This window comes from Lissotriton vulgaris, chromosome 3_2 (genome assembly GCF_964263255.1).
Source record: "Lissotriton vulgaris chromosome 3_2, aLisVul1.2, whole genome shotgun sequence".
NCBI lineage: Eukaryota > Metazoa > Chordata > Amphibia > Caudata > Salamandridae > Lissotriton > Lissotriton vulgaris.
The window spans coordinates 298,207,989-298,224,365 of NC_141690.1; the positions used below are offsets into that span (position 1 = coordinate 298,207,989).

Here is a 16,377-nt window from a genome sequence, read left to right on the forward strand (position 1 = left end):
ACGCCTTTGGAACTCGCTCCCCCGCGACCTGCGACTCGAACCACAATACCTTCGCTTCAGGAAGCGGCTCAAGACTCATCTTTTTCCCCAATGATTCATGCTTACCCATAACACTGATCTTTTGCCCCCCCACCCTTTCGCTTTGCCCTCGGCCCGCTGAACTGAAGAGATAGGGTTCCTAGCGCTGGGATACTTCAGGGTGACTACGCGCTCTACAAAAATAAATAATAATAAATAATAATAATAATAGCCATCGGGGATGGCAGTGGCGATATCGGGCCGGAGGTGGCATTGTTCCAGTTTTCAGTGAAGAAGGTGACGTCGGGCTAGAGGGTGTCGATCAGGTCCCAGATCTCTATGGCATGTCGGTGTAGGGAGCGCATGTTGAGCAGAATGCATGTCAAGGCTTGGGCGAGGAGTGCATCCAGAGGGCCTTCGTCGGTTGGGCGAGCGTTGTCGATGGTGAAGGATCTCTGGTAGAGTCTGCAGGAGAACTATCCATGGGTGGTGTTCGGTGAAGATCTTTCACAGTTGGTTTGTCTTCCGGGATTCAGTGAGTGGAAGGCTGCGGAATCATATCGGTGGGGCCTTGAAGATCCAGGGTCCTGGCGCTGGCCACGGTCGGGACGCGGACGGGCGCAGGCAGGCTTGCCTTAGCAATGGGACTGCGCAGTGGCCATCATTAAATAGGTAGGAGGAGGAAGGAAGCTGAGAGATGGAAATGAGCGAGAGCAGGGGGAGGGACCGCAGGGGCAGCAGCGGCATGCGAAAAAAATGAACATAGGGCACAAAACAAAATACAGCAAGAGCAACAATACAGTAAAAACAGCAGTAAACGCAACACAAGTCACAGCAGGACACACAGGAATACCCAGAGCACAGTCACAACTCACGGGCAAGAAGAAGCAGGCAGGCAGTGGCCTCGAACCCCTCGAGGGAGGAGTCAAATGCTCAACAGCAGCGATGATGGTGATGAGCTGCACGGGAAGAGCGTGCCGGTGACCTGGGTCAGCGGCCTCACTTACGCTTTCCCGCAGCGGCCGCTAGTAAATAGGGGAGGGGAAGGGATGAAGCTGGGAGGCAGGAACGAGCGAGAGCAGGGGAGGGGCCACAGGGGGAGCAGCAGAGTGTGAGAAAAAGAACAGAGGACACAAAACAAAATACATCAGGAACAACAATACAGTAAAAATGACAGTAAACGCAGCAAAAGTCACAGCAGGAGAAAAGGAATACCCAGAGCACAGTCACAACTCGGGGGCAAGAAGAAGCAGGCAGGCAGTGGCCTCAAACCCCTCGAGGGAGGAGTTAAGAGCTAAACAGCAGCGACGATGGTGATGAGCTGCGGGAGAAGAACATGCCTGTGACCAGGGTCAGTAGCCTCAATCCTCTAGTTATCCTATGGTATAATGGTTTGAGTGTATGTAAAGGTATCTTGTGTAGTTATCCTATGGTATAATGGTTTGAGTGTATGTAAAGGTATCTCGTGTAGTTAGCCTACGGTATAATGGTTTGAGTGTATGTAAAAATATCTCATGTAGTTAGCCTATGGCATGGGTCCAACCCTCTTGGACATGTGTTGTACATCTCCGAGGCAGAGGTTTACGGGTTTCCACCATTTGATATTCATGGTTTTTTTTATGCCATGTTATCTGTTTCAGCATCAATAAAGTTTATTTGGCTTTAAAGATAAACCAGAAAAATCATACAAACTTCAATATACCATTATTTAGGTTACAAATTGACAAATATAATAAATTCCAGGTAATCAAAACACAGAGTAAAACTACATGATTTACGATACAGATGTTAATTACCACTTGACCTGAGTCTGACGGCAACCCGTAAAAAGTTAAGAGTATACAAAACGGTATCACTAGAAAGAAGTTGTAAAAAGATAACAACTGGTCTCACCCTTCTAAAACCCGTTTTTTAAAGAATAGGAATGATAAATAACTGTCTAGGAAGAGCATAAAAAGTACAAAACATTAAAAAGTGCATCACGTCCTGAGGAATGAATGAATGAATGAGGGGTTTCTTGTAACGCGCATACTTAGCCCAGTGGGCGTCAAGGCGCCTAGATCAAATACAGAAGCTTGCATCCTACCAGGTCCTATTCTATCATAAGTAGGCCTTCTTAAAGAAACAGGTTTTTAGAGCCTTTTTAAAAGACTCGATGGAAGGGAGAGTTTTTATTTCCGTGGGGATGGAGTTCCACAGCTGCGGAGCGACCACGGAGAAGGCTCTGGCTCCCCATCTGGCAAGTTTAACACGGGGGACAACTAGTTGACAAAGTCCCGCACAGCGAAGGCTTCTTGTGGGGACATAACGCAGAAGAAGGGAACCAATAGCACTAGCAGGACCATCCATCAATGCTCTGTGGGTAAGACAGAGAATTTTGAAGGCGATTCTGTGCTGTTCCGGAAGCCAATGAAGCTCCTTCCTGGCCGAGGTGGCAGAGGAGGCTTTAGGAAGATCCAAAACAAAACGCGCTGCAGCGTTCTGAAGAATCTGCAGACGGTGGATCAGACCTTTGTTGGCTTCCATATACAGGGAGTTGCAGTAATCCAGCCTCGAGCCTACCAGGGCGACTGAAACCTGTTTACGCGCCTGGGGGGAGAGGTACCCACGGATTTTATTGAGTACCCGGATCACACCACAGCAAGTGGCCACGGTCCTGTTAACTTGCAGGGACATAGAGAGCGAGGTGTCAAATACCACTCCAAGATTTCTGGCAGATAGGGAGGGAGTGGGGCAGATGCCAAGGGAGGTGGGCCACCACTCGCTCGACCATAGATTTTGGTTCTTCCCAAACATCAACACCTCGGTTTTTTCGCCATTTAGTTTAAGGGAGTTTATAGTCATCCAGTCTGCCACACACTGCATGCATACCCTAAAACTAGCGGCAGATGTACTAACTGAGGTGTGAGCAAGAGAGACCATAATCTGGGTATCATCTGCGTAGGATACCACCTCCATCCCCTGAGATTTAATTAGTCTTGCAAGGGGGGCCACATAGATGTTAAATAGGGTTGGGCTTAAGGCCAACCCTTGTGGCACCCCACATTGCAAAGACTTGGCAGGGGAGAGGTGGTTCCCAAGCATCACTCTCTGTTCCCTTTCGGTCAAAAAGGAGTTTAGGAGGCTCAGGGCCGGTCCAGTGACACCAGCTTCCCTCAGCCGAGATGACAAAATGGCGGGGGACAGGGTGTCGAACGCGGCCGTGAGGTCCAACAGAACCAGAACCGTGGTTTGGCCAGAGTCCACCTTGCAACGGATGTTATCGACCACATAGGTAAGGGCGGACTCTATGCTGTGGTGTTTTCTGAAACCGTGTTGGGTGTTATCCAGGTATTCAGAAGAATCGAGGAAGGCAGACAGATGGAAGTTCAGATGTGTCTCAAGCATCTTCGCGGGCGCTGGAAGGAGGGAAATCGGCCTGAAATTTTTCAACATGGCCGGATCCAGAGTCGGCTTCTTAAGCAGAGGTTTCACAATTGCCTTCTTCCAAATCGGAGGAAAAGAACCTTGAGTAATAGCCTTATTTAGGACCTCAAGCAAGGGAGGAAGAAGGCAATTTCTGCACTCTTTCAGTTTTTTAAGTGGTATCTGATCAAGGGGGGAGGCCGATTTAGTCCTATCCAGAAGTGAGTTCAGAGATTCAAGGGATAGGGAGGGAAAAGTTGTGAGTAGGCAGGGGGGATCCTTGCCAAGTGAATCAAGATTGGATATGAAAGGAGGAGTGTTTTGATCAAGAGCAAGACAGTGGGCTTCAAGAGAAACGTGTATATCGTGTATTTTGTTGTGAAAGAGATCAGAAATATCATTGCAGAGTTGTTGGGAGCTGACTACGGGATCGGGGAGTTGCAGGGAGCATAAGGAGTCAGCAATTTTGAAGAGCTCCCTGGAAGAAGAGAGAGAGCTGGTCAAATTTGAAAAATATTCCTGTTTCTCCATTATCACTTGTTGTTTGTAGGCCCGTAATGCAGATTTATGAGCCTCTCTGTCCTTTGCGTCCCAGGATTTCCTCCATTTTCTCTCACTACTCCTGCAGCCCCGTCTCATCAGTTTCAGCTGGTCGGAGAACCAAGGTGCCGTAGGTTTAAGGCGTGCTACATAGCACAAGGATGAGGGAGCAAGATGTTCCACTGCGTTAGAGATGGAGTCAGTCAGAGTTTGGGCTGCCTCAGCAGCATCACTGACAGCTAAAAGTTTCGGAGTGGAGATCAAAGGGGCAAGAGTCTCATCAGAGATATTCCTTAGGTTTCTCCTGAGAATAAAAGGAGGGGTTGTCTGATTAGTGGGGCAGGTGACGGGGATGCAAAGTTCAAATGGCACAGCAAAGTGATCAGACCAGACCACCTGTATTGGAGAGCCGATGGAAAGCCTGTCATCATTAGAGAATAGTCCATCAAGAATATGTCCTGCCTTATGAGTGGAACTTTTTACATGCTGGATGAAGTCACATGCTTTTAGGGTTTCAACAAGAGAGATCGTGTCCTTTGAGTTGGTCTCATCTAGGTGAAAGTTAAAATCACCCAAGATGGTAAAGGCTGTTTTTCCAATATAAGGTTCAAGGATGGTCATAAGTTCAGAGGGAAAGCTGGCCCTAGGGCCAGGGGGTCTATAGATAAGGATCCCATAGAAGGAGATTGAAGGAGATGGGGCAATACAAAAATAGAGTGCTTCCAAACAAGATAGGGGTAGCGGTATAGGTTTGATCACACAGAGAGAGGGGGATTTTACAAGAATGGCAATGCCACCTCCTCTGTGTAAAAGTCTATCCTGCCTATGAAGGGAGTGTATATAAACTGTATTGCGCTTTGACTTTATGAGTTGAAAGTTAAAATAAATATACCTTCCTAAATCCGTTTTGCAAAATAAAAAATAGCTATTAAGTAGCATTTCCCAAATTTGAGCAGGAGTCCTTTTTTGGTTGAGAATTAATTGTCCCAAAATAGAGTATCAGTATTGGCAATCTCGTTCTGTTGTTTCGACTAAACAGCAACATCATATGTCCATTGGATGAGTCATAAAGTGCAGTAACAGAGATGTCAAGGACAGCTAATGAGACAAAGGTTGTGAGCCTCCCTTAGCTCTCTGACAGGGATGGAATTGCTGGGATGAAAATGGTTTTGTAGCCATCCAGGTGGTCAATCAATCAAACAATCATATCATTTGTAAATCGCACTAATCACTCGTGAGGGTCTCAAGGCGCTGGGTTGGGGAATGCTGCTACTGCTCGAAAAGCCAGGTCTTGAGGAGTTTTTGGAAGGTCAGCAGGTCTTGGGTCTGCCGTAGGTGGATGGGGAGGGTGTTCCAGGTCTTGGTGGCGAGGTGGGAGAACGATCTGCTGCCGGAGGTCGTACTTCGAAAGCGGTGGACTTTGGCAAGGGCAAGGTTGGCAGAGCGGAGCTGGCGGGTGGGGGTGTAGAAGCTGAGTCGTCTGTTGAGGTACGTTGGTCCGGTGTTGTGGAGTGCCTTGTGTGCGTGGGTGAGGAGCTTGAAGGTTAATCTCTTGTTGACCGGGAGCCAGTGCAGGTATCTCAGGTGGGGTGTGATGTGGCTGCGGCAAGGGATGTCGAGGATAAGGCGTGCAGAAGCATTCTGGATGCGTTGGAGCCATCTCAGGAGTTTGGCCGAGGCTCCTGCGTAGAGGGCATTTCCATAGTCCAACCTGCTGTTGGCGAGGGCCTGGGGGACCGTTCTTGTTTCAGTGGGGATACACTTGCAGATCCTGCGGGGCATGCAGAGGGTGCTAAAGCAGGAGGAGGAGACGGCCTTGACCTGTTTAGTCATGAAGAGGGTGGAGTAGAGGATGACCCATAGGTTGCGTGAGTGGTCGGTGGGTGTTGGGTCGGTTCCCAGTGTGGTCGGCCACCAGGAGTCGTCCCAGGCCGAAGGGGTGGATCCGAGGATGAGGACATCTGTCTTGTCCGAGTTCAGCTTCAGTCGGCTGTTCCTTATCCATTCAGCAGAGGCCTTCATTCCATCGTGAAGGTTGGTTTTGGCGGTGTGGGGGTCCTTGGTGAGGGAGAGGATCAGCTGGGTGTCATCGGCGTAGGAGATGATGTTGAGGTCGTGCCGACGGGCGATGTGGGCTAGCGGTGCCATGTAGATGTTAAACAGAGTTGGGCTGAGAGAAGAGCCCCGGGGTACGCCGCAGATGATCTCAGTGGCTTCAGAGCGGAAGGGAGGAATGCGGACGCTCGGTGAGGAAGGAGGTGGTCCAGTCCAGGGCCTTCTCTTGAATCCCGGCGTTGTGGAGGCGTGTTGTGGAGCGACCCTTGACCCTGGTTTCAGGCCAGGTCGCCCCCCCACCGCGCTACCACACCCTGCTAGTGCTGTGTCCTTGTGCCCCTGTGCCTCGCTGCTGCTGCCGCCGGTTCGATCCCTGGTGGTCCAGTGATCATAAGCATTGCCTCCTTCTATCTCTTTCTGTATCTACTGCTGATTGTACTGATTTATTATATTTCCTTTTGCGTTCTGTGCCCTGCTGCGTCTATTGTATTTATTGTATTTCCCTTTCGCGTCCTGTGCCCGTCCCACTGTAGTTTTTTGCCCGATGTTGCTCCTTCGTCCCCGCTGCTGCGTCCCCTGCGGCCCCGCCCCCTGACCCCTGATTGGTCCCCGCTCCCCCTCCCAGCTGCTCCTCCCTCCCTCGACCCCTACATAATACAGGCCACTGCTCGCTAAAGGCGTGCCTAAGGCAAGCCCGTCTGCGCCTGTCCACGCCTGGACTGCACCCAGGGCCAAAACCCCTGGCCCCCGCCTGAAATACGACACCAACATCACGACCAATGCCGAAGACACACTCTCCGCCGCAGAACACCTACATTTCCAAATTCACACCAACCCCAAGACCACCCTAAGAGGAACACTCATCTACAGACCCCCAGGCCCGCGCAATCAATTCAGCGAAAATATTGCCGACTTCATCAGCGCGCATACCCTAGCCTCACCAGAATACATCCTCCTAGGGGACCTGAACTTCCACCTGGAGAAAAACAACGACAACAACACCACCACTCAGCTCGACAACCTGGCCAACCTCGGACTCAGGCAACTGGTGGACACACCCACCCACCTCGCCGGCCACAAGCTCGACCCCATCTTCTCCGCCAGCAACTACGTTGCCTTCAGCCACTCCACAGAACTACACTGGACCGGCCACAGATGCATCCACTTCACCTTCAAAAAGAATACACCCCACCGTCGCACACAACAAATCCCACGCAGATGCTGGAGCAAAATCACCACAGACCAGCTCCTCTCATCACTGAGCCAGAACCCGCCAGCCGACACCTCTGACCCCAACGACGCAGTCAACAACCTAGCTCAAAGGATCACTAATTGCACCGAAGACCTCGCTCCACTGAAGAACCCCTCAGGCAAGACCGACAACAGAAAAACCTCATGGTTCACAGACGCCCTCAAAGAATCATAGAAATCCTGCCGGTCCCTCGAAAAAACCTGGCGCCACGATCGGACCACAGGAAACATGACAGCCCTCAAAAACGCCACCCGCAAACACCACCAGCTGATCCGCACCACCAAAAGGACATCATTCAAAGAGTGACTAGACAACAACACCCACAACAGCAAGGAACGGTAAACATCGTTTACCACGATGTTTTCAGAATGCAGTACCTTTAGCACGCATCCCTTACAACGCAAGTCGTTACCACGACTTGCGCTGGAGGGCGCTAAAGGATTAAAAGTAGTTAATTTACTATCCCAACACCTTCCCTAGGGTCCACGGGGACTGGTGTTAGAATAGTAAATTAAACTATTCGAAATCCGCACCCCCAACGCAAGTCGTGCGTTGTAAGGGATGCGTGGTAAAGGGATGCGTTGGGACGGTATGCGTTGTACCGTCATACATCCGCAAGGAACTCTTCAGCATCGTTAAAGAGCTCTCCAACCCCAGCGCCAGCAACACCGACATCACATCGTCACAAGACCTCTGCAACTCCCTCGCCACATTCTTCCACCGTAAGATTGCAGATATACACAACAGCTTTGGACCTATTCTCCGACCCCAGCCACCCAACCAATGACCCCCACCACCACCATCAGCGCTTGGACCCCCATCAGTACTGAAGACACCACGCACGTCATGAACACCATCCACTCAGGATCCCCCTCGGACCGATGCCCCCATCACATCTTCAACAAAGCCGATACTTCTTCACGTCAGCCACCTTCCCTGAAAGCTGAAAGCACGCCGAAATCAACGCCCTTCTGAAAAAACCCACACCAGACCCTAAAGACCTCAAGAACTTCCGCCCCATCTCTCTTCTTCCCTTCCCGGCTAAAGTCATCGAGAAAACCGTCAGCAAACAGCTGACTGCTTTCTTCGAGACAAACAACTCACTCGACCCATCAAAGTCCGGATTTCGAGCCAACCACAGCACAGAGACCGCCCTCATCGCAGCCACCGACGACATCAGGACCCTGATGGACAACGAGAAACAATCGCCCTCATTCTCCTAGACCTCTCAGCAGCTTTTGACACCGTCTGCCACCGCACCCTGATAACCCGCCTCTTCCACACCGGGATCCAAGGAAAGGCCCTGGAATGGATCACCTCCTTCCTCTCCGACAGAACCCAGAGAGTCCGCCTTCCTCCCTTCTGCTCAATGGCCACCAAGATCATCTGCGGGGTACCCCAAGGCTCCTCGCTCAGCACAACACTCTTCAATATCTACATGAGCCCCCTCGCTGCCATTGCACGCAAACACAACATCAACATCATGCTGACAACACCCAACTGATACTCTCCCTCACCAAGGACCCAGCCACCGCCAAAACCAACCTCCAGGAAGGAATGAAAGACGTTGCAGAATGGATGAAGCTCAGTCGCCTGAAGCTGAACTCAGACAAGACGGAGATCCTCATCCTCGGACATTCCCCCTCCGCCAGGGACGACTCCTGGTGGCCCACAGCACTGGGCTCCATACCTACTCCCACTGACCACGCACGTAACCTGGGATTCATCCTGGACTCCTCCCTCTCGATGACCAAGCAAGTCAACGCCGTCTCATCATCCTGCTTCAACACCCTACGCATGGTCCAAAAAATCTTCCAATGGATCCCCACCGAAACCAGAAAAACCATCACCCAGGCCCTCATCACCAGTCAACTGGACTACGGAAACGCCCTATACGCAGGAACCACAGCCAAACTTCAGAAACGACTCCAGCGCATAAAGAACGCTTCCGCCCGACTCATCCTCGACATCCCCCGCCACAGCCACATATCCGCCCACCTGAGAAACCTGCACTGGCTCCCCGTCAGCAAGAGGATCACATTCAGGCTCCTCACCCACGCACACAAGGAGCTCCACGACAAAGGACCCGAATACCACAACAAACAACTCTCGCTCTACTCTCCCACCCGCCAGCTCCGATGAGCCGGCCTCGCCCTCGAAGCCGTCCCATGGATCCACAGAACCACCCCCGAAGGAAGATTGTTCTCCTACCTGGCCGCCAAGACTTGGAGCTCACTCCCCACACACCTACGAATGACCCAGGACCACCTCACCTTCAGAAAACACCTCAAGACCTGGCTATTCGAGCAGTGACAGCACCCCTCCCCTTAGCGCCTTGATACCCTCACGGGTGAGTAGCGCGCTCTATAAATGTTTTGATTGATTGATTGGTGTTCGTAGTGTGTGATGGCACACCGTGTCGAAGGTGGCTGACAGGTCCAGGAGGATGACGGCCGCCATTTCTCCGTTGTCCAGCAGGGACTTGATGTCATCGGTAGCGGCGATGAGGGCACTCTCGGTGCTGTGGTTGCTGCGGAACCTGGACTGGGAAGGGTCCAGGATGTTGTTCTCCTCGAGGTAGCGGGTCAGTTGTTCATTGAAGGTCTTCTCGATGACCTTTGCCGGGAACGGAAGCAGGGAGATGGGCCGGAAGTTCTTGAGGTCCTTGGGGTCCGCCTTGGGTTTCTTGAGTAAGGCTTTGATTTCGGCATGCTTCCAGCTCTCCGGGAAGGTTGCTGTCTCAAAGGAGGTGTTGATGACTTTCCGGAGATGGGGTGCGATGGCTGTGCTGGCTTTGTTGAAGATGTGGTGTGGGCATGGGTCTGACAGAGATCCGAAGTGGATGGTGTTCATGATCTTGATGGTGTTGTCGTCGTTGATGTTGGTCCAGGAGAGCAGGCGGTTGGTGCGGATGGTGGTCGTGGGGGCGGAGGTCTCAGTGGTTGTCGGGGTGGTCGTGGCGTTGCAGCTGTCATGGATGTCTGCGATCTTGCGGTGGAAGAAGGTGGCCAGCGAGTCGCACAGGTCTTGCGAGGGTGGGATGCCGTTGGTGTTGGAGCTGGGGTTGAAGAGTTCCTTCATGATGTTGTAGAGCTCTTTGCTGTTGTGCGCGTTGTTGTCTAGGCGGTCTTTGAAGGAGGTCCTTTTGGCAGATCTGATGAGGTGATGGTGTCTGCGGGTGGCGTCCCTGTGGGCTGCGTGGCTGTCCGGTGTTCGTTCATGGAGCCAGAACTTCTCCAGCTTTAATCAGGTTTGCTTGGAGGCCCGGTGGTCTTCAGTGAAACTGCTGGCTTTTTTGTTGGTGTGACTATTGGAGGGTTTCTTGATCGGGGCGAGGGTGTTGGCGCAGTCGTTTATCCACTGCACGAGGTTGCAGGCAGCGGTGTCGGGGTCGGTGGGGTCGGCGGGTGGGCTCTGGGCAAGGGTGGCGGTTAGCTAGTCGTCGGTGACTTAGATCGAGCAGCGTCGAGGCATCTGTTGGGTGCGGTGGTGCGTGGTGGGTTTCTTGAAGGTGAAGTGGATGCAGCGATGGTCGGTCCAGTGGAGTTCGATGGTGTGGTTGAAGGAGACATGGGGGTTTGCGGAGAAGATGGGGTCAAGCGTGTGACCGGCAGAGTTGGTGGGTGTTGTGACGAGTTGTCTGAGTCCGAGGTTGGCTAGGTTGTCAATCAGGGTGATGGAGTTGGTGTTGTTGTTGTTCTCGAGGTGGAAGTTCAGGTCTCCGAGGAGAATGTAGTCCATGGAGGCGAGGGCGTGTGTGCTGACAAAGTCAGCGATGGAGTCGCTGAACTGTGGTCGGGGTCCGGGGGCTCTGTAGATGAGGGGTCCTCTGAGGGTGGTGTTGAGGTCGATGTGGATCTGGAAGTGCAGGTGTTCGGCAGTGCTGAGGGTGCGGTCTGTGTTGGTCGAGACTCTGAGAGTGTTACTGTGAACGATGGAATTGTTCTCGATGGCCCAAGTTTCCTGGAGACGTATCATATCAAAACTTTTCACAAGTGCCAACCATCCAGAATTATCAATCTTACTTGCCAGGCCCACGATGTTCCAGGAAAAGAACTAACACCCTCCGTTCCCACTCAATACCTGGTCCGGGGATGGTTATCTGTTTTGTGTTAGGCTGGATTGTTTCCATTTCTATATTAATTTTTTTCTTTTCCACCTAGCTCAAATTTCTCTGAGCTCTTTTGTTCAGATGCTTCTTGCATTTCAATGGGTTTTTTGATATATAAAAGACAGGAGGCCTGGCAAGAAAATATATTTTAACCTAACTCCTGTTAATGTGCTTAAAGTTTAATTTTTGGTACTGTATTTTTTAAAATCAACAAATAAGCTTCAAACTTTTAAATTAAGTTCACTTACCAGAGTGGAGACATAATGTCTCTCTCAGGTAGGGCAATACACCGATCCAGAAAGAGGAATCTTCAGTTCCGGGCTTGTGTCTTGCACAGGTGTACTCCTGTTCAACGGCTCCTCCTTGTTTGTGATGTTGGTCACACTGGGTCACTGCTGTGGGGGAAAAAGAAGAGGGACTGATTTAAAGAGAGAGACAGAGATTAAATAAGAGGACTCAGAAGAAAGAGAGCTACAGGCAAAGAGAGATAAAGGGAAAAAGGTAAGAGAGTAAAAGAAAGGTGAGGACAAGAGAGCCAGAGGGAGAAGCTGAATAGAGAGAGAGAGACAGACAGAGACAGAGAAAGAGACAACGAGTTGAGAGGAAGACTGGAAGAGCATGAAAGACACGGAGCAAGATAAAGGGAACAGAGAGAGAGAGAAGAGGGAATGAGTGAAATGCAGATGAAGAGAAAGAAACAGTTGAAATAGAAAGAGGAAGCAAGAGAAAGAGAAAGAGGGGTACAGGCAGAAATAGATCAAGCAATGGAGAGATAGAGGGGAAGTGGAAGAGAGTGTGAGTAATAGTGAAAAATAGGTAAGGAAAAAGAAAGTATGTAAAATATTACTCTTGTAGTATTATTCCATTATAAATCCTATTACTCATAAACACTTTTGTAAATCAGCCCTAATGTGTTTTTTGAATCCCGTGTATTGTCCATAGGCACAAGGTGGGAGGAAAAGGATAGAAAAACAATGACTGAGAGAAATAGAAAAAAGAAGAGAGAAGTAGAAGAAACTGCTGGGAGAAAAAGAGTGGCGGAGAACCAGAGACAGAATGTAAAAAAAGGAAGCCAGAGACAGTGAAGGAAATGGATAAAGAAAGCCTGAGATAGAGATAGTGAGAAGGAGGAGGAAGAGTGAAAGAGATGGAGATGGAGATGGATGAATCAAGAAAGGGAGAGAGGAAAATAGAGAGGGAAATAGACAAAAAGAGTGAAAAAACGGTTATAGGCGCTACCAGCCCCTGCTCTGGCACGAAACTGGACAAAGGACATGGGTGTAACCACCCCTCTGTCCTGACCCTCCTATAGGTGGGTCCCCAGAGTTTGTCCCACCCCTTCCTTCGGTATAAAATAGGAACCCCTGAATACAGAACTTTAGATATTACCTGGAGGAAACTCTGCTACAGAAACCAAGTACTTTGACGATCTACACTGCGCTAGATGACTGAAGAATCTCCCTTGGAGTAAAGAAGTTACTGCCCTGCTTGGCAGGCACCAAAGATGCATCTGACCAGTCTGCATCTCTGAAGCTCCTGAGGACTCTGAAGAACTTTGCAGTACAGGAGGTGGGTTCCTGTGGTCTCTGAGGTCGATCAGTGCCCACAAGAAGTCTAAGGCCCATATCCCTCTCCGAGACTGTGCAACCCGAACCCCTGGGCACCGCAACGATTTGCAGTAGCATCAGTTTTGAGGCAACCTCTGAGGCTGATCTTTGGGTTACTTGTAGCCCTGACCCTGAGCAGAAATTCTATTGAAGATTGCCGGCCGACACTCCACTAGTGTTCCGTGAGCCAGCCCTTTCTGTTTCCACTCAAGGTCCCTTCGCAATTCCTGGTCTGTTTACCTGTGGGTTCCTGAGAAGGAATACTTACACTGCAGTGGGCTTCCCTGGTTGTTCCAGACGTGCCCCGACTCTCCATTGCTTGGGGAGTCTCCAAGACCTTGATTGTCCGCACAAAAGCATCTTTACTCTTCCTGCATGGGTTGCTGTTGCCAAGGTTTGTTGTGTTTAATCCGAGCACCGACACCTCAGCGCTTGACATCCTTCGTGGGACAGCTCGTATCCGGATCCTGGTCTTCGTCGTCATCTCTTTGTCCCCGTGGCTGCAGAGTCAAGCTTCTCCTCTTAGTACCTGAAGCACCCAACATCGGTGGGAATTCGCCTATTGTGCCCCTGGTGACTGGCAAGTGACATAGACTCTGTCCTCTCTGCTTTCAGGTTCTTCCCATCTACGATCCAGGCTAGGATCACACCGGACACTTCTCCTCTTCCCAGCAGCAGCACTTCTTTGCACAATGCCATTGAAATCGACGAGCGTTTCGGAAACCACTTGACCACTTAGCACCCGGCTCCTCTGGGTTAGGTAACAAGATAACTCCAGAACTGTCAAGGGTGCAGGCCGTAGAACTGTCCTAGTTCCAAAGGGTTTGCTTAGAGTCCGCTCCTAAGTGTCCTTATTCTTTAATTTTCCAACCACAACTTTCGCATAGCATTGTACAGGGCTCGCGGTTGTGTTCTTACACTGCACGTGTCCCCCATGGGTCTCCTGTGTCACAACCTTGGGTGGTTCCGTGGGGTCCCAGCGAGTCTACGTGCTCTAGGCAATATGTCTAGTCAAGTCGTGGTTCTTATACCACTTACTTAGCATATGGTGCAGCCCCCCCCCCGGGGACTATCGCGTATTGTGCTTAGTACTGTGTATCTAGTGAGTGTAAATTGTGTGCTTTGACCTCTAATCTCATAAATAGATTAGTAGAGACTGTTTAGAAATAAATACATATATGTTATATATATACCTGCAGTGGATCTCCTTTAATTTGGTCATTCAAGAGATTAAAGACTGGTAAAACAAGCGGCTTTACATTTCTTCACGACTTAGCCTGAAGGCTGCTCTCCATAACTACCACTAGGATAGCTTTCTTCAAAGGTTGTCTTTACCCTATCATCAATAAGGGTCGGTTGGACTGGTGCAAGGTGCCGACTTTAATTAGTGCACACCACATACCAGGCCAACTTCTCACAGAGAAGACCCGTCCAGGTGCTCCTTGCCACCAGGAGCGCTGTGAAGGTGTCCGGTTAAAAACACCGGATTCACACCCATCATTGTAAAAAGGCACCCCTACCGTTGCCCTACAACAAGTGGATGAGTGACAGAGTCAGCGACTCTGAGTTTGAGAAAGTGCCCCTCTTTTTTACCTTCTCGGATGCCTGGTTGACATGGGCACAAACAGAGGGAGAAAATAACGCAGTGTTGAATGAGGCAGTGCTCCCTTAGACTAAGGCGATCCAGGAGCCCCTTTCTACTGGCCCATCGGTGCTTGAGCCCAAGACAATTTGCCCTTCTGAGTTTGAGCCCCTTTTTGTTGATCCCTCTGTGCCTGGTTGGCTAGGTTCAATTTGCATCCCCGACGGAGTAACAGTGCACCAAAGGAGAAGTCAGATTAGTAGGGATGGACTGCGAGGATAAAGAATAGGGTGTACCTTGCCTGTGGTACCAGCGGTAGTTTAGGGACTGGTGCATTGTTCAGACACACAACAGGATAAGTTTGGTGTTCTTCCCTAGAGAGAGGTGCACTATCCAGAGCGATGTGGAATCCCGCAGCCCCATGAAAAAGTGTTAAATAGCCCCACCCATGAGGCTCTGACGGACGCTGGGAACCCTTGCCCATTTCCTGTTTTCTTGTGATTAGCCCCATTACATTTCTCTTGCTCCAAATATTATCCATCCCTTCGGTAGGAAAATATCTGATGAAGAGCAGCCAATGATTCTTGTAAATAGCATGGACCCAAAAAAGAAAGATCATGTGTGTTATTTTAGCTATTCTGTTGATGATCATTCTCGGTGGGGTTTTGTGAGTGTTAGAGTACCCCCTCCCCATGAAAATGGTAAGAGTTTTTCCCCAAAAAGAGGCAAGAGAATGGTTCTGAGTAATATATTTTTCGAAGCACATAAGAGATTTTTGGGTAATGGAACAGCTTGTTACCCTACTGATTCTGTCACTAGTCTATGGACTACTTATCCTTTGTCTTTGGTCAACTATACATACACTGAACCACTAGGTTTTGTTGAGGTTAAAGGGGAGTTTGGCTTTGGGTATTTAGGTCCGTGTCTGTATCATCCCAAACCAACTGGGGAGGGTTACCCAGGCTGTGATAATATTACGTATTGAGATAATTTCTATATGGAAGAACAGAATATAACATTGGTGGGTTGGCATTACAAAGAAGTGACAGTCTCCCGGAAAGCTGGTTATTACCCTGTCTTTTGTCCTATTGATAATAGTACTGACACTGCGTTGTATATAAATTGTTCAGGGATGGTCTTATATAAGCAGACATTCCCTTTGGTACATCTGAAAGATTCAAGTACCATCGGGAGGAATTCTTGATACTCTTCTGTGAATTATAAAAGGCCAGATTATGCACAACCGGGATTTTTCTTTTTGTCGAATGGTACTTACTCCAATGTTCATAATGGTACAGAAGATGTGGTCCTTGGAATGGTATTACCTTTGGGTGTGCCTTGCAGACGTGCCCAACATAGGGTGAAATGGGTGAAAAGGACTCTCGCAAAAGAGTTCTGTGAAGGAGTGACAGATATAGAGATAAATAACTATAGCAATGGTATTACATTTCGCTATATCTGGTCTTCAATTTTCACATTAGGAATAGCGATGGTTAGAGGTGAAAAGGCTCGAGAATATTTTGGATGTAAGTTGCAAATATTATCCAACACCACTGTGGCAGCTTTGCGTGACATCACCACTCAGTTAGAACGCATGCAGATCTATTCCGAACAGACCAGGTATGCAGTTGATTTTATTTTGGCCAAGAGTGGTGGTGCATGCGCTGTAATTGGCGACCAATGTGTAGTTGGGATAACAAATATTCAAAAGAATATTACCCACCACATTTGAGATATCTGTGAAAATGTCACGGGAATGGAGAGCGGGAATTGGAATTGGTTCCTTTTTGGAGGCTGGGGCTGGATT

At 49.7% G+C, this 16,377-nt stretch overlaps 1 protein-coding gene across 1 annotated transcript in view; it reads right to left on the reverse strand.

Moving 5' to 3' along the window:
• The window catches only part of LOC147725754 (von Willebrand factor A domain-containing protein 2-like), a 233,632-nt gene that overhangs the window by 25,346 nt on the left and 191,909 nt on the right, over positions 1–16,377 (reverse strand). Inside the window, exon 6 of the mRNA XM_086964585.1 lies at positions 11,630–11,776. Coding sequence (XP_086820711.1) covers positions 11,630–11,776 — 147 coding nt within the window. The remainder of the gene's footprint in view (positions 1–11,629; positions 11,777–16,377) is intronic.